A 23,838-nucleotide genomic window follows, 5' to 3' on the forward strand; every position below is an offset into this window, starting at 1 on the left:
CTTCTGTTCTTTTGGAATTTAAGGTTTCTGAACAGCGTGAATGTTGTCCAAAGTGTGGAAAGGAAAAAGAAAATCAGACCAAGTGTCAAAGTTGTGGTATTCTTTTTCGTAATGATTTGCAAAAATCTTGCAGACAAGCTATAACTTTGAATGAATCTACTGGACCATTATTAAGAACATCAATTCATCAGAATTCTGGAGGACAGAAGCTACAAAACACAGGACTAACAACTAAGAAGTTTTATGGCAACAATGTGGAAAAAGTTCCTATTGATATTATTGTGAATCGTGATGATAATAGACATAATTATTTACAGACTAATGGAAAAATCATTTTACCTGGGGCAAAAATACCCAAAATCACAAGCTTGAAAGAAAGGAAAACAAGTTCATCAGACCTAAATGATCCAAGTAAGTATTTTATTCCCTAAATGTTGCTTATATTAATACATTATTTTTCTTACATATTTTTAACATGTGTCTGAACATATTTGAGAAGTTTGTTTTAATGAGTATTTTTTCATGTCAGTTTTGTAGTAAGGTTTTCAGTAGATAAACATGTCCGTGCAGTTGGAAAACTGTTCTTATTTCATCCATTTTAAATAGTTAAACATTGATTGAATGCTATTTAGAGTGATATTCCAGATATTTAAATGAATAAAAAAATGTGCAGACAGGAGTATTTACCATAATGGGTGAATGAATGAACTTTTTTTTTTTTTAAATAGAAAGATTACCAAAAACTAATAGACAAAAATATAATTTGTTGAAAAGGAGAACACAATGTAAATGTTAAAAGAGATAGATGCTTGTTTATTCAAATACACTTTTATGGATTTTGCACTACGGTCATATCAGTGATTTATATAATTAAGAAACAGTTGGATCAAAAGAATTTTTAAGAACAAAATAAATTTTAAAATGAAATAAACTTAATTGTATATTTAGGTGGTATCTTGAGCACAGAAATGCTCAAGTCAGTGTAAATTAAAACCATGTGGCTGTACATCCCTAATGTGAAAATCTGTAGAAATTTTTGTTCATTTTTTTTATTTGAGAGGAAGAAAGAGGTAGAGAGACAGAGTGAACTCCAATTCAGTGGTTCATTTCCCAAATGCACCCAACAACCAGGACTGGGTCAAGTAGAGCCAGAAGCCTGGAACTTAATCCATATATCCCACTTGGGTGACAGGGGCCCCAAGTACTTGAGCCATTACCTGTTGTTCCTAAGGGTGCACATCAGCAGGATACTTGGATCAGAAAAAGAGCCAGGGCTGGCGCTGTGGCACAATAGGTTAATCTTCCGCCTGCAGCACTAGCAGTAGAAGATGGCCCAAGTGCTTGGGCCCCTGCACCCGCATGGGAGACCAGTAAGAAGTACCTGGCTCCTGGCTTCGGATTGGCACAGCTCTGGCCATTGCGGCCATTTGGGGAGTGAACCAACAGAAGGAAGACCTTTCTGTCTGTCTCCCTCACTGTCTGTAACTATACCTCTCAACTAAATAAATAAAAATCTTTAAAAAAAAAAAAAAGAATGGAACCAAGACTCAAAACCCATGGGAACATCTTAAGCTAGACCTGCCAACTTTACCCATACTGTGTTACATTTTGAGGTTAAACAGAATTGCAGAGAAGTCTAAGTATATTCAGTTATGTTCTTATTAATGTTGGCATTGCTATGTTTAAACACATACTGATAAAGGAAATCAGTGATTATGTTATTGTCTCTAGAATTCAAAATTTTTAAGCTGGCGCCGTGGCTCAACAGGCTAATCCTCCGCCTAGTGGCGCCAGCACACTGGGTTCTAGTCCTGGTCGGGATGCCGGATTCTATCCTGGTTGCCCCTCTTCCAGGCCAGCTCTCTGCTATGGCCTGGGAGTGCAGTGGAGGATGGCCCAAGTGCTTGGGCCCTGCACCTCATGGGAGACCAGGAGAAGCGCCTGGCTCCTATCTTCGGATCGGCGCGGTGCGCCGGCCGCGGAGCCATTGGAGGGTGAACCAACGGGAAAGGAAGACCTTTCTCTCTGTCTCTCTCTCTCACTGTCCACTCTGCCTGTCAAAAAAAAAAAAAAAAAAAAAGGCCGGCGCTGTGACTCAACAGGCTAATCCTCCGCGGCGCCAGCACACCGGGTTCTAGTCCTGGTTGGGGCGCTGGATTCTATCCCGGTTGCCCCTCTTCCAGGCCAGCTCTCTGCTGTGGCCCAGGAGTGCAGTGGAAGATGGCCCAAATGCTTGGGACCTGCACCTGCATGGGAGACCAGGAGAAGCACCTGGCTCCTGGCTTCGGATCAGCGCGATGCGCCGGCCGCAGCAGCCATTGGAGGGTGAACCAACGGCAAAGGAAGACCTTTCTCTCTGTCTCTCAATATCCACTCTGCCTGTCAAAAAAAAAAAAAAAAGAATTCAAGATTTTTGATTTTTAGAGAAAGGGGATACAAAAATAAGAGGGGCTGAAGTTGTTGCTCAGTGGGCTAAGCAGCCACCTTCAATGATAACATCCCAAGTTGGAGTGCTGGTTTGAGTCCTAGCTGCTCTGCTTTGGATCCAGCTCCCTGCTCATGTGCCTGGGAAAGCAAGGGAAGAGAGTACTTGGGCCTCCTGCCATCCATGTGGGTACCCAGATGGAATTCTAGGCTCTTGGCTTTGGCCTAGCCCAGCCCTGACGTTTGTGGCCATTTGGGAGGTGAACCAGCAGATGGAAGATATCTTTCTCTGTCTCTCCGTCACTCTGCTTTAAAATAAATAGATTTTTTTTAAAAAAAATGAATAAATTAAAATTATGTAACTTTAAATTTGAGTTGGACATAGGATGAATTTATGTATTTATTCATATATAAAACTATGTGTGTCCTAGCTTTACCCACAAAAAATGTTCAGACAGTAAACAACCCTACTGAGTGCTTGTGTATTTGTGAGAGAAAGACAGAGATTGAGAATCAGAGAGAGCAGTTTGATCTGCTAACTCACTCACCAGATACAGCTGAATAGTACTCCATAGTGTATATATACCATAATTTCTTTACCCAGTCAGCAGTTGATGGATATCTGGGTTGATTCTGTATCTTAGTTGTTGTGAATTGATCTGCAAGTAACTCTTTCATATGCTGATTTCTTTTGGTTTGGGTAAATTCCCAGGAGTGAGATGGCTGGATCATAGTGTAGGTCTATATTTAGATTTCTGAGATATCTCCATACTGTCTTCCACAGTGGCTACGCCAGTTTACATTCCCACCAACAGTGGATTAAGGTACCTTTTCCCCTAAATTCTCTCCAGCATTTGTTGTTTGTTGATTTCCATATGAGAGCCATTCAAGTGTCTGTTGGCCATTTGAATTTCCTCTCTTGAAAAATGCCTGTTCAAGTCCTTTACCCATTTCTTAACTGGATTGTTTGTTTTGTTGTTGAATTTATTAAGCTCTTTATAGATTCTGGATATCAACCCTTTATCAATTGCATAGTTTGCAATTGATAGTTTCTCCCATCCTGTTGGTTGCCTCTTCACTTTGATGAGTTTCTTTTGCAGTGCAGAAGCTTTTCAGCTTGAAGTAATCGCATTTGTCAATTTCAGTTTTTATTGCCTCTGCTTCTGGAGTCTTTTCCAGAAGTCTTTGCCCTTGCCATTGTTTTACAGAGTTTCCTCCACATTCTACAAACATTATCTTCTAGCTCAGATATTCTTTCTTCTGCCTCACCAAGTCTATTACGATCTTCCACCGCATTTTCTGTTTGATCTGTTGAATTCTTCATTTCTAATATTTCATTTTGGATTTCCTTCTCACTGCTTTTGAGTAATCCTGTGATTAATCTTTTGAATTGTGTTTCCAGCATTTCATTAATCTTTTTATCTTCACATTCTAATATTGAAATGGTTTATGTTCTTTTAAGGGGGCCATGGTGTCTTCCTTACTTTTGTTTCTTGAATTTCTACATTTATTTTTAGGAATTTGTGGAGTTACTTGTTGATTTTTTTTTTCCTCTGATGGCTTTTATCTTGGAATTATGCCTCTGTGGCTTAGTGGACTGTGCACTTTCATTGAGGTGTGTGTTGGATGTGGCCTGGGAGCTCTGATCAGTGCTTCAGGGTAATACCCAAGTTGGTCATGGTAGATCACCGCTTGTTAACAGAAGTAGGGGAAAGGTCACCTCTCTTGGTATGATTACCCCTTCTCCAAGCTAAGCAGTGCTCCGGTGTTAGTCCCCAGTGGGTTCAACACTCGTCAGTACACCATATGAACCGCACAGATGATCCACACAGTCCTCACCCTGAGCCGATTCCTGCTTCAGTGAGCCACCCCATGCAGTGAAGGAACTGTGAACATGTGGAACCACATCCAGTGATTACCCAGAGACCCTGCTACACCCTGCACCCTTTCATGCAGCCATTGAGTCCCCACAGTATCAGCTCAGAAGGCTCCCACAGTTGCTGGGTGTGAAGGTTCCACTCTGCCCTGCCAGCCTGTCTGGTCCACTGAGGAGCAGATGTTCCCCAAGCCAGTTCTGCCTAAGCAGCTTGAGCCCCAGAGCTTGTGGTATGTTGGGATGTTGTGGGCACCTCACACTCCTGTGTGGATTCCAAGCCCCTGTCAAATCCTCCCAGCCATGCTCAAAGTCAATGAGGACTACAGATTTGTCCCTCCACTAGAATCTCTCTTTTTTTGTTTTTTTGACAGGCAGAGTTAGAGAGAGACAAAGAGAAAGGTCTTCCTTCTGTTGGTTCTTTCACTCCCCTAATGGTCGCTACAGCTGGTGCACTGCAACGATCCAAAGCCAGGAGCCAGGTGCTTCTTCCTGGTCTCCCATGCAGGTGCAGGGCCCAAGCACTTGGGCCATCCTCCACTGCATTCCTGGGCCACAGCAGAGAGCTGGACTGGAAAAGAAGCAACCAGGACAGAATCCGGCACCCCAACCGGGACTAGAACCCAGGGTGCCAGCGCCGCAAGCAGAGGATTAGCCAAGTGAGCCATGGTGTTGGCCTCCACTAGAATCTCTTGATCACACATGTATACAACAGCCACTGGCCAAATGTTATCTCCCTGCCACTGCCTCAGTACTGCAAAGGCCAGTTGCTGTGCGCCTCCACAAAGACTGCTGCTGCCTAATCCCAAAATGGTGCCAGCCTTCTCTCAGCTGGGCAGTGGGCCCATTGTAGGGAGGATGGGGTGAAATAAACATGTCCCTTTTACTTCCACTGAGTCTGTGGGTAACCACTAGCCCCTAGGACTCCATGCCAGACTCAAGCCACGTTCTCTCCTTGGCTATATCAACACGGGTTGCTGCAGTCTGGTCTCTGTTTCCAAGTTGCCACCCACTGTGGTTCTCAGCTGCTGCAGTTGTGTGTTGTGTCCATGTTTGTGCACATCCATGCCTTCCACACAGGTCCATGGCATTCCTCTTCCTTTTATAGAATTTCCAGTGTGGTTTTCTCTCTAATTCTCCCCTGAGAGTGTACGTCCTACTTTTTGTTTGTTTGTTGTTTATCCCCAGCCTGTGTTGTTCCCTATTCTGCCATCTTGGAATCTCCCTGCCTCCAACATTTGCTTCTTGAGACTAGATAGCAAAGTATTAAATGGGGGGATGCTAGGGATAATTCTTCCTGCTACAAGTTCATTTCCCAGTATGTATTAACTCAGCATTTGTGTGTAAGATACTAGAAGAGATCATTGTCCCTCCAAGTTCATGCATTCTTCCACACATGTTTGAATATTTTTTCTGTGTTAGTAGTTATGTTGGGTTCTGAAGCTATGTTGTGAATAAGATAGTATCCATGCTCTCTTACAGTTTACTTGTAAAAGAGAAAGGCAGGTGAGCAAGTATACATTCACAGCAAAGAACAATAGATTTGAATCAATTGATGTGGTTGAGTTAAGTGACTGTATGCTTATTTAGACTGGGTTGTCAGTCAAAAAGTGATATTTAATATTTGATGACAAAAATGCAGAGTCTTAGGGGAAATGCATTGCCGTGAGGAATAGCTCGTGGTGTTTGAGGGACAAAAAATATTGGCTAATGTGCCTGGAACATAAAGAGAGATAAGTAGAATAGTAGGAGAAAATTCCACAGATGCGGAGGGACTATATTATGCAAATTCATAAGCCAGAGTAAAGAGTTGGGATTTGAGCCGGCGCCGTGGCTTAACAGGCTAATCCTCTGCCTTGCGGCGCCGGCACACCGGGTTCTAGTCCCGGTTGGGGCGCCGGATTCTATCCCGGTTGCCCCTCTTCCAGGCCAGCTCTCTGCTATGGCCCAGGAGTGCAGTGGAGGATGGCCCAAGTGCTTGGGCCCTGCACCCGCATGGGAGACCAGGAGAAGCACCTGGCTCCTGGCTTCGGATCAGCGAGATGCGCCGGCCGCGGCAGCTATTGGAGGGTGAACCAACGGCAAAGGAAGACCTTTCTCTCTGTCTCTCTCTCTCACTATCCACTCTGCCTGTCAAAAAAGAAAAAAAAAAAAAAAGAGTTGGGATTTGATTAAAGAGTGATGTGAGTGGCTCTGGATAATTATACTATAGAGATTGATTTGGTAAGCTTTGATAATGGAATACAAGGTTTAGGAGCATATTACCTTCATAATGTCTTTTCTTGCCGAGGTTCATTTATTCACCAAGACTTATTGAGCATTAGGCATTGGTCCATTGTACAATGACCAGTTATGGATTTCAGTGATTTCCTTTCTTTAGATAAAATTGTTTGGTCACATGGACTTTCATATACAATTAGAATACATGCGATTTTGTGAAAAGTTTGCATGTAGATTATTTTCATACCTTAAAATCTTTGAACTCTGAAAGAGACTTACTGATAAACATTTAATTCTTGTGACTTGCTAATGTTGCTAAGTGGATTAGTGTTGATGGACTACAGAATCAATTTCATATTTTAATAATATTTTTTAAAGATGCCAAGTCATACTCTTTTTCAGATTTTATATTTCATTGGGCAAATTGGATTGTGTCTTCATTTTTATTAATCTCAGATCTGGAGGAGCTGCAAAGTAAATTTGGTTTATTTTCCACTGTGGTAATATACATTTTCCACTGACAGAAGTAAAATACAAATTTTATTGTAAGTTTTCTTTATAATTTTAGTCATTTTGTCCAGTGACGATGATGATGACATTGATAAGGCTAACAGAAGAGAGAGCATATCTCCTCAGCCTGCTGATTCAGCATGTTCTTCCCCAGCACCATCCACTGGAAAAGTAGAAGCAGCACTGAATGAAAATAGCTGCAGAGCAGAGCGTGAACTAAGAAGCATTCCAGCAGAATCGGAATTAAATACAGTTACATTGCCAAGAAAAGCAAGAATGAAAGACCAGGTAGTTTTAGATGGATTGTTCAGATTAATGTCTTCCCTTTGGGTTGAAAAAGGTTTTTAGAAGGAAATTTAGCAATGTGAATAGGAGAAAAGGATGGATTATTCATTTAGTGGAGCTTAAACATCAGTTGGAAAATAATTTGGAAGAACGTTGATCCCTGTATAAAAATAAATTTCAGTTAACAGAAAGCTTAAATGTAGAAATATTTAACAAGAAAAAAAACAGTACTATCCTGAAAGTAAAATGTCTGGCACAGTTTCAGTATCACTTACCTGAAATGCTTGGAACCAGAAGTATTTCAGATTTTGGAGGTTTTTCTTTCTTTTTTTTTTTTCTTCCCTTTTTAAAATTTATTTTGTAATATTTGCATGTACATAAATGACACACCTTAGGAGTGGGACCTCAGTTTAAACATGAAATTCGTTTATATTTTATATACACCTTATACACAAAGCCTGAAGGTAATTTTATATAATACTTTTAGTGTGCCTGGGTTTTACTGAAAATCATAATAAAACTTGGATGATTAAAAAGTTACATTTGCTATGTGTATGTCAGGCTTTATAGAAATACAGGAGAAAATATGGAAACATACTTAACAACATACTTGGTTGTTAAGATGGGAACTTTGGGGCCAGTGTTCTGGCTCAGCTGCTGCTTGTGACCACCAGCATCCCATATCAGAGTGCTCTTTTAAGTCCCAGCTGTACCACTTCTGACCAGGCTTTCTGCTAACTCAATTAGGAAGGGACCAGAAGAAGGCCTAGTACTTGGGGGTCCAGCCACCTATATGGTAGACCAGGATGGGGTTCTGGCTACTGGCTGCAGTCTACCCCAGACCTGGTCTTTGCAGCCATTTGGGGAGTAAAGCAGTGAAGAAAGATGCCTCTTTGTCTCTCCCTCTTGTCTCTGTTACTCTGCCTTTCAAACAAAAATATAGAAAAATAATCAATCTTTGGCCGGCGCCGCGGCTCACTAGGCTAATCCTCCGCCTTGCAGTGCCGGCACACCAGGTTCTAGTCCCGGTCGGGGCACCGATCCTGTCCCGGTTGTCCCTCTTCCAGGCCAGCTCTCTGCTGTGGCCAGGGAGTGCAGTGGAGGATGGCCCAAGTGCTTGGGCCCTGCACCCCATGGGAGACCAGGAAGAAGCACCTGGCTCCTGCCATCGGATCAGCGCGGTACGCCGGCTGCAGCGCGCCTACCGCGGCGGCCATTGGAGGGTGAACCAACAGCAAAGGAAGACCTTTCTCTCTGTCTCTCTCTCTCACTGTCCACTCTGCCTGTCAAAAAAAAAAAATAATCAATCTTTAAGCAAAAAGATAGAAACCTTAAGAAATGAAAAACTGGGAAAGTAACCATAAAGATTCCTTTTAAAATATGGATTAATATTTTTATATTTTATATTTTAATCTTAGGAATTGCCTTTCAATACATGAATAGGACTGGGAAAAACAGTAAATGAAGAGGTTAATTTGTTTGCACTAAATGGGACATACAGAACATTGTACACCATAAATGGAATTTGATAGATTAATACAAAGGGGATGGGGGGTGAAGTGTGTAACATTGTCAATTAGTTGATCCTTCATTTCTAATTTCTTAACAAACAAGAAAGAGGGGCTGGTGTTGTGGCATAGCAGGTAAAGCCGTCACCTGCAATGCTGGCATCCCATATGGGCACTAGTTTGTGTCCCCACTGCCCCAGTTCCAGTCCAGCTCCCTGGGTAGGAATGGAAAATGACTCAAGTGTTTGGGAGACCTGGATGAAGCTCCTAGGTTTGTTCTGGCCCAGCCTTGGCTATTGAGACCATCTAGGGAGTGATGCAGCAAATGGAAGATCTCTGTCTCTCCCTCTTTCTCTATAACTCTGATTTTAAAAATAGATCATCTTTTCTTTAAAAAAAAAAAAGGAAATAGAAGTAAACAACAGAAAAAGAGCTAAAAGAAATAATAGAACTCAAAAAGGTAATAAATAGTGAAAATGAAATTAAATGAACTTCTGTTAACTGTTTAGATTGTCAAAAATTTATTTAAAGTATGACAGTGTCTCGTCTTGGTCAGGGTTTAGATCAATGGGATATTGGGTGTTTATGTTTGTATAACTTATGTAAGAGAGTTAAGCAGTTCTAGTTACGAATCAGAATTTTTTTGCATAAATGATCATTGGGGATAGTTTGCTGTAAATGAATATAAGAAAAGAACTCAAATGTCCAGCATAGAACAATTCGGTTAAATGGATAATGGATTCCCATAAAGTGGAGTTTTTAGAGAAACAGTTTTCAGATTGATAAACTGAATCACCAGGGTTCCTTAGTGCTCATTCTGGTAATACTCTGTGGGAAAAACCACCCAAATCCTTGACTCAGTTCCTCTATTATAGATTCAGCTGGAATAGCTCCTAAATTGACTTTTTATTAGCTAAATATCTCCCATTTGAAGGAATAATTTTAAAGCTTAGAAAAACTCAAGAACTTTAAATCTAGAAGATTCTGTTAATATTGAAAAATATTCACAGCAAATCTGTCAGAAAAGAAGCTTGAAAAAGTTTGCAAAATCATATATGTACGACAGTCCTATATCATGATCACATTTTGTGGAGGTATGTATTTTTTCATACGACATAGATCATGGAAATGTCTCTAGAAGGATAATGAGAATAGTGCCTATCTCAATGCAGTGAATTTTTTTTCTCTTAGTTTATACCAAGATCATCTTTTATTCTGATGATAATGATAAAGTTACTAGGGATTGAGAATTCCTAACTAAAATACAAAATGCATTAGAATCCAAAACTTTGTAGCATTGACATATAAAAAGTTTTAGATTTTGGAGTATTTTGATTTTTCAGATTAGGAATGCTCAACCACCAAAGTCAATGCAAATATTGTGAAAAACTCTAAAATCTAAAACATTTCTGGTTCCAAGTATTGCAGATAAGGGATACTCAACCTATGTATGAAAACCATAATTTCTATTTTAACTAACATTGTTGAAGGAAGATCATTTTTATGTTGTGATAATAACATTTTATATATTGGATTGTTTCCATATGTGTACTTTGCAGCCTTGTTTACTAAGTGAAATGTTTCTTGTCCTTTTCAGTTTGGCAATTCTATTATCAATACACCTCTAAAACGCCGTAAAGTGGTTTCTCAAGAAACTTCAGTTAATTCTGTATCTTTAAGCTGCCAAAGTTCCTTTGACAGTGTCATTTTAAACTGTCGAAGTATACGAGTAGGAACACTCTTCCGGCTATTAATAGAGCCTGTAATTGTAAGTACAATCTTCAGCTTATTACTACACAAAATACAAGATTCAAAGCTCTATCTCTGTAGCTAATACATGATTTTTAAAATTTGTAGGTTAAAATATGTGAATTTATAGAATATAAAAATTATTTCAAGGTTTCAGATTTTTTTAAGACTATAAATTGTATTGTCTCACCATTAGAAATAAGTGGATAAAATTTTATCTTAGTGTAATGTCTGAAAGTTATGGCATATTGTCATACCAGCTTAGTGTGGAAGAGTTTATTAACAGATTATAGTGAGAGAGAGAATTCAAGTGCTTTAGTATTTGCTAAAAATTTTTTGTGGCATTAAGCCCCTTAGAAATAGATTGCTGAACTGTAGTGGCCACCCCAGAGGCATTGTACTTTTTTAGACTAGTTTAGTGTCCATGATGGCCAAAGGACTTTCTGAAACTTGTCCTGTCTACGTACTATTTTACTACCACCAATTCAAGTGTTTTTCCGTTGAAATTTTAATACAGTCTCCTTGAATAGCTTTCTTATTCATCAGAAATCATCCTTATGTGTTCTAAACATTGTTGGTAGATTAATCTTCCTGAAACACTATACATTTTCTGTAAGATTTTATCTTTTGATACTTCAACTTAGTGCCCCTGACCTTTTGCTTCTAACTCTTTGAAAAACCCTGTCTTTTTAACAAGACACAAAATCACAGCATGAACGTTTAAAACTAGTTTTATTATTTAAATTATGATACAGTAAGATTTTAAAAATTCTACAAATATAGATTAGTTTATAAGAGCAAATGTAATGTGGACTTGATTGTTTTTTTGAAAGGCAGAGTTACAGAGAGGCAGAGGCAGAAAAAGAAACACAGACAGACAGACGGAGGGAGGGAAGGAGAGGGTTCACATTGGTTCACTCCCAAAATGGCTGCAACAATCAGAGCTGGGCCTATCCAAAGCCAGGAGCCAGGAGCTTTTTCCAGTCTCCCATGTGAGTACAGGGGCCCAAGTACTTGGGCCATCTTCTACTGCTTTCTCAGGCCATAGCAGAGAGCTGGATCAGAAGTGGGGCAATCAGGACTCAGAACTCGACTCAGGCCCATATGAGATGCCAGCACTGCAGGCAGCAGCCTTACCCGCTACACTACAGCACTAGCCCCATTACTTGATTTCTTAGCTGAGGAAAGCTTTATGAGAAACCAGTAATTTTTCTTTTCCATTAAGATACTCCCAAGTTCTCAGGATTTGAAAAGCTTAACAGTTTCTGAAGTACCTAGAAATTTAGATGAAATTATGTATGGAGATCTACCCTTTGTTGTTCAGTAACATTGTAATATATATTGTTGTTTTCAGGGATTTATGAAACTTATTAGTTAGCTTTTTGTTACTGTAACTAAAATACCTGAAGAAGCTACTTAAGAAGGAAGAAGGTTTATTTCAACTTATAGTTTGGAGGTGGGTGGCTCACTGTCCAAGATCAAGAGATCCTATTGGTCTGGCATCTGAAGAGGGTAGTGGATGGTGAAATGCTTGTGGCGAAAGGATCACTTGGTAAGCCAGGGAGCAGTAAGAGACAGGAAGCACACTGAAATTATACAACCAACCGTTTCTTGAGGAACTACCTTCCAAAGGTAGTCACCAGTGACCAAAAGACCTCTCATTAGGCCCACTTCCTGGATGACATACTTGGATAGTCTCAACCTTAATCCATCATACATTAATGTAAGACTTTGGAATTTAAATGTCTACACGAGTTTGTGTGTTTTGTTGCAACTCTTCTTGATACAGATTATTTTCCTAGCTTCTTACAGTTCATAGAAATATCGTCCTATGTCACTTTGTACCTCAGAAATTTCCAGGGGTGCTCTATAGGTTTGTTAACTTTCCCCAACATTAAGACCATTATTTGTATCTTCAGTATGATTAGCTTTTTCTAGTGTTCAGGACATTGAATTGAAAGTTGGTATATTTAGCCTCAAACCTGTCAAAAACTGCTTTGAAATTTCATTGTTTCTTCCCAGAAAAGTTACAGGTTATACAGTGTAGTGAAGTAAAACTAACTTTGTAAATTTAGTTGAAAAATAAAAGATAATATGTGTATTGCAAAATGTGTTGATATACTTTGTATCTTTTAAATTAAAATACTAAATGAAATTTTTGAGCCAAAACTGAACTTGGATATTTGCCATATGGTGTTAACCTTTCCTGTAGCATATGGCTTTTCCCAGAAGACATTCTTTATTGAATTGTAATGAATCGATAATTTTTTATTAGTGTAATTAAAAAGATGATTTGATATCTTTCTCTTGAGGTTAATTTCTTTATGTTTTGTTACAAAATGGCTTATTTGCAAAATTATGATTAATCTGACAGATCATAAATGTTTGGCCAAGCCTCAAATTCAATCATGGAAAATTTAATCTTTTAAATTCACTCAGTGATAGAATTGGCACTGTCTTGAAGTGCAATTTTATTTCAAAGTGAATACTGAGTGGATATTGTAACAGAGCTGGTTAAGCCCCACTTGGGAACCAGAGTTCCTTGTTTGAGTTCCTAGAGTTCCTTGTTTGAGTGCTAGCTACTCTGCTCTACAGTCCAGCTGTAGAGTTAATTCCATCGGAAGGGAGGCAGCCAATGATGACCGAAAGTACTTGAACCCTGCCACCCAAGTAAGAGACCCCAGTGGAGTTACTAGCTCCTGGCTTTGGTTTGGGCTAGCCCTGCTAATGGAGAGTGAACCAGGAATGGAAAATTCTCTCTCTCTGCCTTTCAAAAAAGAAAAAAAGTGAATATTTTTATTAAAAAGTAAAATGAGAGTGTGCATTTGTTACAGCAGTTTTAGGGTGCTGTTTGGGACACCCACATGCATATCAAATTGCCTGGGTTTGAGTCCTGATTCTGCTTTTGAGTCCTAGCTTCTTGCTCATGAGCACTGTGGAAACAGCAGATGGTGGCTGTCCCTGTCACCTACAAGGGAGACACAGATTGAGTTCTGGCTCCTTCAGTTTTTCGCAGCACTAACTAGTTGTTGCAGGCATTTGGGCATGAACCAGCAGATAAAAGATTGTATCTTTGCCTTTTAATTTTTTTTAATGTAAAATGGCTTACATGATTAGGAATATCATGAATGCCCACGTATAAAAGAAAACCTTTTTTTATGAGATAAAATTCAGTATTTTTAGTCCATTTAATTTCAGAAACTTTTTGAGGTATTTCTGAAATATCCCACTGTCTACCTGTAATATTTGTATACACTTTACACACAAGATTTTTAAGTGACATAAATATTTAAGCATATTTTTCAGTTGCTTCATCTTATGCAGCAATTTTGTTTTGCTGATGCTTTATGTTGTCATTATTGCTTATGTCATCTTTATTGTCAATTTTGGAGTCATCTAACATATTTTTCAAAAGCATACTTATGTAACTTCAGCTTCTCTATATGGTGGAATGTTTCCCAAGCCACAGGTACCCGTTCTTGTCCCCAAATAATGTGTTATTTTCCAGTGAAACCAGTATCATTAAATTCAAATGCAGTTTTTAGAAGGTATATTGAATGACATTTGTAGACTTTGAATTTGTTGTAGTGATTACTAAATTTATATTTCCTTACGTTGTTTTATTATGTGATGAACATTTTCAAGCATGAAGTATCGAAGGAATTTTACAGTGAACAGATACTTTGCAGCTAAGTTCCACCATTAACATTTTACTAGCTTTTTATTTATGTGTTCATCTATATTAATCCACTTAATTTTTTTTAATTCAAGTCAACATATTTGCCTCCTTTTTGGTTCTTTTAACTTCTATAAGTAGGCAAAATTCAGTTTGCATCAAGCTTAATGAATGTATCTTCTCTACATTGGAATAATTGGCTAAAGCCAAAAAGCAAAAGATTAGGAGCAAGGTCATCACAGCTTTTCAGTATCTTTCCACAGACTTTTAATTGAAAAGGGAAAAAATGTATCTTTGTAATGGAAAAACATGACAGTAACTGCTTCAGCCAGGTAATTGAGCTGTCTCAATAGTAGGACAACCAGGCATGATGTGCATTTTGTGTGATACAGTGGGAGGGATCAGCACTTCTTCAATGTGCTATTTTTCCTAGAAATATGGAAACTAATTTTTAAAACAAAGAAACAAATCTAGGACATTACATGTTTTTGCAGAATTGAGCCTCAATTTCTAGGAGGGCATTTCATGAAGAACAGTAGGAGGCAGGTTTCTGATCTAACCCATATTGGATAGAGATTAATATAACCTTGACATAATCATGGAGTAGGAAAAAGTTGAAACAGGGATAAAGGGCGATTTTGAGCAGTTAGGAAAATTTTGAGTGTGAACTTTATGTTGAAGAAATAATCTTGATTTCTTAGGAGAATGTCTTTGTTTCTAAGAATTATGAAGGATATCAGGCTGAAATGTTACACATTTGCTCCTGCTTTATGATAGTTTAATAAAAGGGACGTGAGTATATACAGAAAGATTGATAGGTAGTAGATGTCAGAAGGTGTTAACAGTGCATCTAGGTAAAGAATACTCATATGTTCCTTAGGATGTTATATTAAATTTTCTATGTTTAAGGAGATAAAACAGTAGTAAAAGAAAAGTTATGAATACTTGAATAAAATAGATAAGCTTGCCTTTCTGAGAGATTGTTTTAGAGATACTTCATCTTAACATGTTTATATTTAAGCATATAGAAGGTGGCTCAGTTTCTCTGTAGCCTTAAGGTTCAAATAATAGATCGTGTAGGGTACATGTAGTAATTTATAATTATAATTTATAATTTATATAACAATAATATAATTTATAATATATAGAAATTTATAATTCTATAGTCAGTACTAATTTATCTTATTTTTTAGTTTTGTTTAGATTTTATCAAGATACATCTAGACGGTAAGCTATATTATATCCTTTTGCTGAATAAAATGTTACCTATGTTAAAGCATTTTGCATGAATAAAAGATGAAGTAATATTAATAACATTTATTAAGAGAGTTATTTTATACATAAATCTCCTTAACAAAGGCATATGTCTTCTTGTGGTTTCATACTGTAACATCTAAAGCCTAACTTTTTAGAGCCTGCTTTTTCATTTGGAAAAAAACATAGAAGCTTGTTTAAGATAGTTCAAAAGATTTTTCTTCATTTCCTGCAAGATTTACTATTTACAGAGCATAGCAAAATATGCTTAACTTCAAACTTGTATTTCCTCCATTCATGATTTTGCTGTCTTAAGAATTGATCCCTTTCCATTTCTATTTGTTTTCCTCCAGAACCGGAAAGTGATCCTATAGAGATTATTTTAAATACCTCTGATCTAACAAAATGTGAATGGTGTAATGTGCGGAAATTACCAGTAGTGTTTCTTCAGGCAACACCAGCAGTTTATCAAAAGCTGAGCATGCAACTGCAAATGAATAAGGAGGATAAAGTTTGGAATGACTGTAAAGGAATAAATAAACTAACAAGTAAGTTATGTAGAACAGATTATAACAATACATATAATCTGTTGAATTTTAGTATGTGAGTCTGCTTTGATACAGGCCTTGGATGTATTGCTTCTAACTTGCAAGATAGATCTTATTTCCTGCATTTTACAGATGCGTTAAAGTCCACAGATAGTGGGAAGGCTAAAACCCAGATTCACCCATTTGAAAAATTTTCAAGATGAGTTAAACCTCAATAGGTCTGTACTGTTTATCACTGCGAAATCTGAGTAAAATGAATTTTTTTTAACTGATAGAAATGCTAAGTGTAAACCAACCATATAAATCTGGAATCCTTGAAAACTGACTTGAATAGGAAGTTTTTAAGTTCATAGAATGGATCTCCATCCTTTACAGTAAATAGATGCGGTCCTCAAGCTTGTTTCCCTTCAGCTCTTAACATGTGGCATGGCATGACTGTTTATAAAATAAATACATTTCAGCAGTAATTGCTGTGTTAGCTTAATGATGAATAAATATTAGCTGTAAAAGTTGGCACATTGCTAAATACTGGTTTTGCAAAAAAATTACCTAGAGAGCACCAGTTTGCTTGGCAGTTTCCTATTTGTGTTTGACAAAAATGTTAACCAATATATATTTAACTCTAAGTAGATTTGGATCCTATTAGTTGAAGTCCATTAGTTGCATCCATGAATAGGCTTGTTCTTGAGCTGCTGCTAGAGTAATATGTCTTGCTACCCTTCTCTTAATAACGTAAGTGACCTTGTCAGGTAACACTCACAGGTCTTCATTCCAGAATTTATTTTATATCCTCTTTATACCAAATGTTGTTTTTTTACATTTATTCCAGGATTTTCCAAGATCTTGGAAATAATTAGTTGTTAAAATGATTTATTGACTTATTTTGTTCTTTTAGACTTAACAGTCATATTTTATTTCTTTACAGATTTGGAAGAGCAATATATAATTTTAATTTTTCAAAATGGCCTTGATCCTCAGGCAAATATGATATTTGAAAGTATCATTTCTGACATTGGTGTAAAGAATAATGTTTCCAATTTTTTTGCAAAAATTCCCTTTGAAGAAGCCAATAGTAGACTTGTTGCCTGCACTAGAACCTATGAAGAAAGTGTCAAAGGAAGTTCTGTGCAAAAAGAAAACAAAATTAAAACTGTAATTATGTTTTTAAAATTTTTAAATAATAATTTTAAATGTCTTACTGGTAATATCACTCATTTTGGTGTTAGATTTTTTAAAATTTCATTTCAGAATTGTTTGCTTGTTATATGTGGTTTATCATCAAAATATTAATGGTGGGTGGATGACTTGTGACACACCAGTACTTGATACAGATCTCAGAAGCACTTTTAGTTTCTCTTCACATTATTGTTCCTTTCCTCTTTTTTTTTTTTTAAAAGATTTATTTATTTATTTGAAAGGCAGAGAGAGAGGTCTTCCCTCCACTGCTTCCCTCCCCCCAATGGCCGGAGCTGCGCCAATCTGAAGCCAGGAGCTTCTTCCGAGTCTCCCACGTGGGTGCATGGGCCCAGGGACTCGGGCCATTTTCCACTGCTTTCCCAGGCCATAGCAGAGAGCTGGATTTGAAGTGAAGCAGTCAGGCCTCAAACTGGTATCCATATGAGATGCTGGCACTGCAGGTGGTGGCTTTATCTGCTAAGACACAGTACTGGCCCCTCTTTATTTCATCCTTTTTTCATTACACCCACCTCCCAGCATATACACATATACTGCTACATTCAGATTGATTGTTACTTCATGTCTTAGGTTTGCGGGAGCTTTCGTCTCCTATGTATTTTTGTACATTTATATGTAACGTATATACAATTTGAATATTTAGGAATTAAAGAATACAGTTGTCCTTTATTATCTAAATTCATAGCCAGTTCTAGAGTAACTAATTATGTACTTAGGAAACTCTGAAGCCATCTGAACCAGAGGCCATCATACTGCTGTAGCATGTATTAGGTGTGATAAATGTTAAATAATACAAATATAACTACATAATACAAAATAATACAAAAATAACTACAGCAACTGAGTTTTGTTGGCTTAATTAGAAACAAATATTTTAACCTGTATAAAATTAGAAAATAAGGTATCCAAGGTACACTCTTACTGATGCCTCATCAGAAAAGAGCTATTCTCACAGTGGATTGGGAACAAAGAGTTGGAACAATTATTCTCCTTGCTTTGTGGAGTTAGCTACAAGAATAATGCCAGTGGAAGAAAAGAGTAGCAGAAGCCATAAAGGCAGATAGGATGGACACAAATTTCAACAGAAGGCTCTTCCCTTTGAGGACCTACATTTCATTTAGCTCTGTATAAGGCTTTGAAGGTCATTGAAGTGTATTCCATGAACCTCTACCCTTAACATGTTACATATTGCCTAGCCATCAGTCATAGGTAGACTTCCACTGAAAGAAAAAAACCACTTTGTTTCTTAAAAAGCTTCTTTGAATCTTACTAACATCTAATATAATGTGGATAATGAAAATTTTATAGAAATAATATACTGGAAAACTATAACTAAATTGGGAGGGTATCATTATCTACCAGGTATAGATAAAAAGAAAGTGGCTGCTAGCTTTGTCTGTTGTTTGTTTTTAATTATAAATAACACGCATACTTTTTAAATTCCTATTTTTAATCCTTTTTAAATTGAGAAACATTCTTGCCTTATGCTTGTTCTGTTGAAAATTTTCTCAACTAACTTTCTCCAATGATCATTTAATTTGACTTACCAGGTGTCCTTTGAATCTAAAATACAACTTAGAAACAAACAGGAATTCCAGTTTTTTGATGATGAGGAGGAAACTGGAGAGAGCCACACTATATTTATTGGTCCTGTAGAAAAGTAAGGGAATTCCTTTACATTTGTAATGCTCTTAAATTTGTTATTTCATTTACCTGTATCTACATAGGTGGATATATATTTGGATTTATTTGCTTGTTTTTTTGTTTTGTTTTGTTACAGATTGATAGTATATCCACCACCTCCAGCTAAAGGAGGCATCTCTGTTACTAATGAAGACCTACACTGTCTAAGTGAAGGAGAATTTTTAAATGATGTTATTATAGACTTTTATTTGAAGTAAGTCAATTTTCTACCAGTTTTGTAGCAAAAGTCCAACATTCTATCACAGCGCATATTTTTGTTTCCTAGAATTAAACCAAGTTTTAGTGTCATCACTGCCATTTACTATGTGACATTGGGGAAGTTATTTAATATGTCTCTATTTGTGTTTCCATAGTCTGAAAATGAGGATAGTAATATCTGAAAGAGTTGTGAGAATTAAATGAGATACAACACATGTCAAGCAGTGGGGAAAACACATGATAAGTTAAAAAAGAAAGGCAACAGATAGTCGTTTATCATGTTATTTTTTTTTAAAGAATATGTTTATTTATTTCAAAGGTGTAATTACAGAGAGAGAAAGTGAGAGAGAAATGTGTTCACCGCCAATGGCTGCCAAAGCCAGGAGCTAGAAGCCATGGGTCTCCCACGTGGGTACAGGGACCTAAGGCCTTGGGCCATCTTCCACTGTGTTACCAGGTGCATTAGCAGAAAGCTGGAGCAGAAGTGAGGCTGCTGGGACATGAACCAGCACCCAATGGGGATGCCTGCATTGCAGATGGCAGCTTTAACAACTGTACCACAACACCAGCCCCTTTTCATGTTATAATAGTTGAAACCTTTAGAAAATTACTACCTAGGCTAGGTCGTAATTTGTTGGGCAAGTACAAAAGTGTGGGTTAACCCATTTCCTTTGGTAAATGTTCACCAAGTGTCAGTTGTGTATGAGAAGTTTATAATCTTACAGGGAACACAAATACAATATTAAAGCAATGATGGAAAGATTAACATGGTATAGACAAAGCAAATGAAAGAGTGCTTTATTTCTCTTTGGTAGTTTGAAGATATGAGTGACCAGGAAGCTTTTCTGGAAGAGCTTATATCATGACTCAGTATTCATGTTTATACACCTACATCCAGTGGGTTTATACATGTATATGTTTGAATTTGCATTGTAGAAGTCTAGATGAAAGATTATATAAGGAGTGGAATTAAGACATTTTAGTTGGAGAGAAGAGTAAATGATGTTTTATGATGTGGAGTTGTTTGAGATATATAATTAGCAGGACTCTTGGACTGACTAAATTAAAAAGGGAAAAAATGAGTGCCCAATAATTCTTAGTGTTTTAGTTTATAAGACATGCTAAATAATATTGGTACTTACTGAAATAGTGAATGTAGAAGCAGAACAGATATCTATGATAGAACAGAAGGCACACAATGCCAATGAGTAACTGAATGTATGGTTCTAGAGGTTGGTTGAGTTCTGCTCTAGAGATCCATAGGAAGCTTTACCTTTTAAGACAGTGGTTTTTCAATTATGATAATGAAATTGATCTAGGTACGAATTTAGACATAAAAAGAGCTATACAAACACTGCAGAGTAGGTTGTACAGGTTAAGAATAAAAAGACTCCTATGAATTTCTGAAGGTATTTGAGAGACATGAAGGTAAATTCAGAGAGTAATGTCATGGTAATCCAAGGGAAGTTGAAAACTTTGAAGATGCTCTTAATAATAACAGTGTAGCAGAGGTCAAAGGTGGATAAGGACTTAAATAATTTTGATGTCACAATGACCCTACAGTAAAATACAGAGCCTGGACTTTCACCCTGGTCCCTAAAGATAAAAAAGTCACCCATCTGCTTGTTGTTGTCAGTGGAGTCTTATTGGGAATCCTTCCACTCTAACTCATCACTAGCAAGGAACCCTTATGTACCAATACAGTACCAATACAGATTTATTAGAGAAAACCTGGATTTCCATACCTATGTGGCAGGAATGAGGTGGCAGCCAACTGTACTCCTTGAAATGTAGTAATAGGCCGGCGCCGCAGTTCACTAGGCTAATCTTCCACCTGCGGCACTGGTACCCTGGGTTCTAGTCCTGATTGGGGCGCCGGATTCTGTCCCGGTTGCTCCTCTTCCAGTCCAGCTCTCTGCTGTTGCCCGGGGAGGCAGTGGAGGATGGCCCGAGTGCTTGGGCCCTGCACCTGCATGGGAGACCAGGAGGAAGCACCTGGCTCCTGGCTTCGGATCGGCACAGAGCGCTGGCCGTAGCAGCCATTTGGGGGGTGAACCAATGGAAGGAAGACCTCTCTCTCTCTCTCTCTCTCTCTCTCTCTTTCTCTAATTCTGCCTGCCCCCCCCCCCCAAAAAAAAAAAGAAATGTGGTAATAGAGGCTGGCGCCACAGCTCACTAGGCTAATCCTCCACCTGTCGTGCCGGCACCCCAGGTTCTAGTCCCAGTCGGGGCGCCAGATTCTGTCCCGGTTGCTCCTCTTCCAGTCCAGCTCTCTGCTGTGGCCCGGGAAGGCAGTGGAAGATGGCCCAAGTGCTTGGGCCCTGCACTCGCATGGGAAACCAGGAGGAAGCACCCAGCTCCTGGGATTGGCGCAGCGCGCCAGCCGTAGAAGCCATTTGGTGGGTGAACCAACGGAAGGAAGACCTTTCTGTCTGTCTGTCTCTCTCACTGTCTAACTCTGCCTGTCAAAAAAAAAAAAAAAATGTGGTAATAGAGAAAGCTTGCTAAAACACATGAATTAAATAAGATCCAGACTTATAATATTCAACATGGCCTAATTTCAGTAGAGAAATCATTTGTCTCATCAAGAGTCAGAAAAATTAGTAGCTTCCAACACTAAGAAGACAAAACTGTCAGAATTATCTTGACAAAGATGTTAAAAGTATCCATCATAAAAACCGGTACTGAACACAGCGATCATATATGAAACAAATGAAAATACAGTGAAATGTAAAGAAGAAACAGATGGGAATTATAGGGCTAAAAATACAAAACCATTAAAAAAAAAGTATAGATGGGCTTAATAGGAAAATGGAGAGGACAGGAAAAAAATTAGTGTACTGTCTACAAGAATGTCCTATCAGTAACTAATTTCAAAGATACTGATAAACTTAGATTGGAAGGAAAACAGTGAGTCAAGAGATGATACAAATCAAAACAAGGCAGTAGAAAATATATTAATATCTGTATTTAAAATTCTGGCCAAAGAAATGTGTAGGGATAGAAAGAACATTATATAATGCTAAGTAGTGATATGCCAAAAGAAAAAAAAAGCTAACTATCCTAATTGCTTATGGACCATGTAACAGCTGTAACATGTGAAGAAAAAACTAATAGACCTGACCTGAAAAGAGAAAATGAATTACAGCTATAATTGGATCTCTCAGTACTCCTCTCAATAATTTATAAAACAACTAAAAAGAAAATTAATAAGTTTGGTGCTATGGCTCAGGCAAAGCTGCCACCTGTGACACTAGCTTCCCAGCTAATGTAACTGGGAAAACAGCAGATGATGGTCTAAGTGCTTGGGCCCCTGCATCCACATGGGAGACCCGGAAGAAGCTCCTGGTCCTAGCTTTGGATCTAGTGGCCATTGCAGCCATTTAGGGGAGTGAAACAGCAGGTAGAAGCACTCTTGCACTCTCTTGCTCTTTCTCTGACTCTGCCTTTCAAATAAATAAATAAATCTTTTTAAAAAAAAATAACAAAGGCATAGAGGAACTCAATAATACCATCAACCAACAGAATAAGCTCAGCATCAGGAAATAATTCAGAAATATTTTTCAGAAAGTTCCTTGCTGGTGGGATGGGTGGCAAGGTTAGCAAGCATTTGACTTGGCAGTTAAACACCTAATAAAATGCCTGCATTCTTAATTAGAGTTGCATGGGATCAAAGCCTGGCTCTGGCTGCAGCTCCTGACTTCAACTTCATGTGGATCCAGACTCTGGGAATCAGCAGTGATGGCTCAAGTCACCCACATGGGAAACCTAGATTGAGTTTCTAGCTCCAGCCTTCAGCTCAGTCCAGTCCCAGCCATCAGCAGGCAGAAGGGAGTACATGTCTTCTGGGTCTCTGTGTCTGTTTCTGCCTCTCAAAGAAATAAAAATCCTTTTTTTAAAAAAAAAATATATTTACTTGAAAGTCAGAGTTCACACAGAGGATGAAGGAGAGGCAGATAGAGAGAAGTCTTGCATCCACTGGTTCACTCTCAAAGTGGCTACAATGGTTGTAGCTGCGCCAATCCGAAGCCGGGAGCCAGGAGCTTCTTTCAGGTCTCCCACGTGAGTACAGGGTCCCAAGGACTTGGGCCATCTTCCACTGCTTTCTCAGACCATAGCAGAGGCTGGATCGGAAGTGGAGCAGCCGGAACTCAAACTGGTACCCATATAGGATGCCGGCACTGCAGGCCATGGCTTAACCCACTGCACCACAGCGCCAGCCACTGCCCTTGTTTTAAAACATTCATCTTTGAAATCGTGATTGTTTTAAAATTGTTATTTGAAAGGCAGATTGAGAGAGCCAGTGAGTGAGGAAGCTGTTTCATATGCTAGCTTACTGCCCAAATGCTCACAACAGTCATGCTTGGGCCAGTCTGCAGCAGTAGCTTAGAATTTTTAATCCAGGTCTTCCAAGAGGATGGCATAGGCCCCAAGTATTTGAGCCATCACCTGCTGTCTCCTTGAGTGTACACTGACAGGAAGCTAGAAATGGTAGCAGAGTCAGCAATCAAACCTAGGCACTTCAATAAGAGATATAGGCATCCCAAGGAGTGTTTTAATCACTGCTCTAAATGCCCACCCCTGAAGTCATAAATTCAATCTCGGTTATCACTTTTTATTTCCTGAAGCTAATCTAATCTGGTGGTCATCATTATCTTGAATATGAATAAAATTTTACCTACACTTTCTTTGATT

General features: G+C 38.4%; 1 protein-coding gene across 7 annotated transcripts in view; it reads left to right on the top strand.

The window, feature by feature from the left end:
• SENP6 (SUMO specific peptidase 6) overlaps positions 1-23,838 on the top strand; it is a 140,969-nt gene that overhangs the window by 94,169 nt on the left and 22,962 nt on the right. For 5 of the 7 annotated variants that reach the window (XM_062186386.1, XM_062186387.1, XM_062186389.1 and 2 more), the window contains 8 exons: positions 24-411; positions 7,086-7,315; positions 10,418-10,588; positions 15,439-15,472; positions 15,853-16,047; positions 16,973-17,199; positions 18,792-18,901; positions 19,022-19,138. In XM_062186386.1, coding sequence (XP_062042370.1) covers positions 24-411; positions 7,086-7,315; positions 10,418-10,588; positions 15,439-15,472; positions 15,853-16,047; positions 16,973-17,199; positions 18,792-18,901; positions 19,022-19,138 — 1,472 coding nt within the window. Of the gene's footprint in view, positions 1-23; positions 412-7,085; positions 7,316-10,417; positions 10,589-15,438; positions 15,473-15,852; positions 16,048-16,972; positions 17,200-18,791; positions 18,902-19,021; positions 19,143-23,838 lie in introns of those variants that run through there. The other 2 variants (XM_062186393.1, XM_062186388.1) reach the window with 2 other exon arrangements.

The sequence above is a fragment of the Lepus europaeus genome, chromosome 3 (assembly GCF_033115175.1).
Source record: "Lepus europaeus isolate LE1 chromosome 3, mLepTim1.pri, whole genome shotgun sequence".
Lineage (NCBI taxonomy): Eukaryota > Metazoa > Chordata > Mammalia > Lagomorpha > Leporidae > Lepus > Lepus europaeus.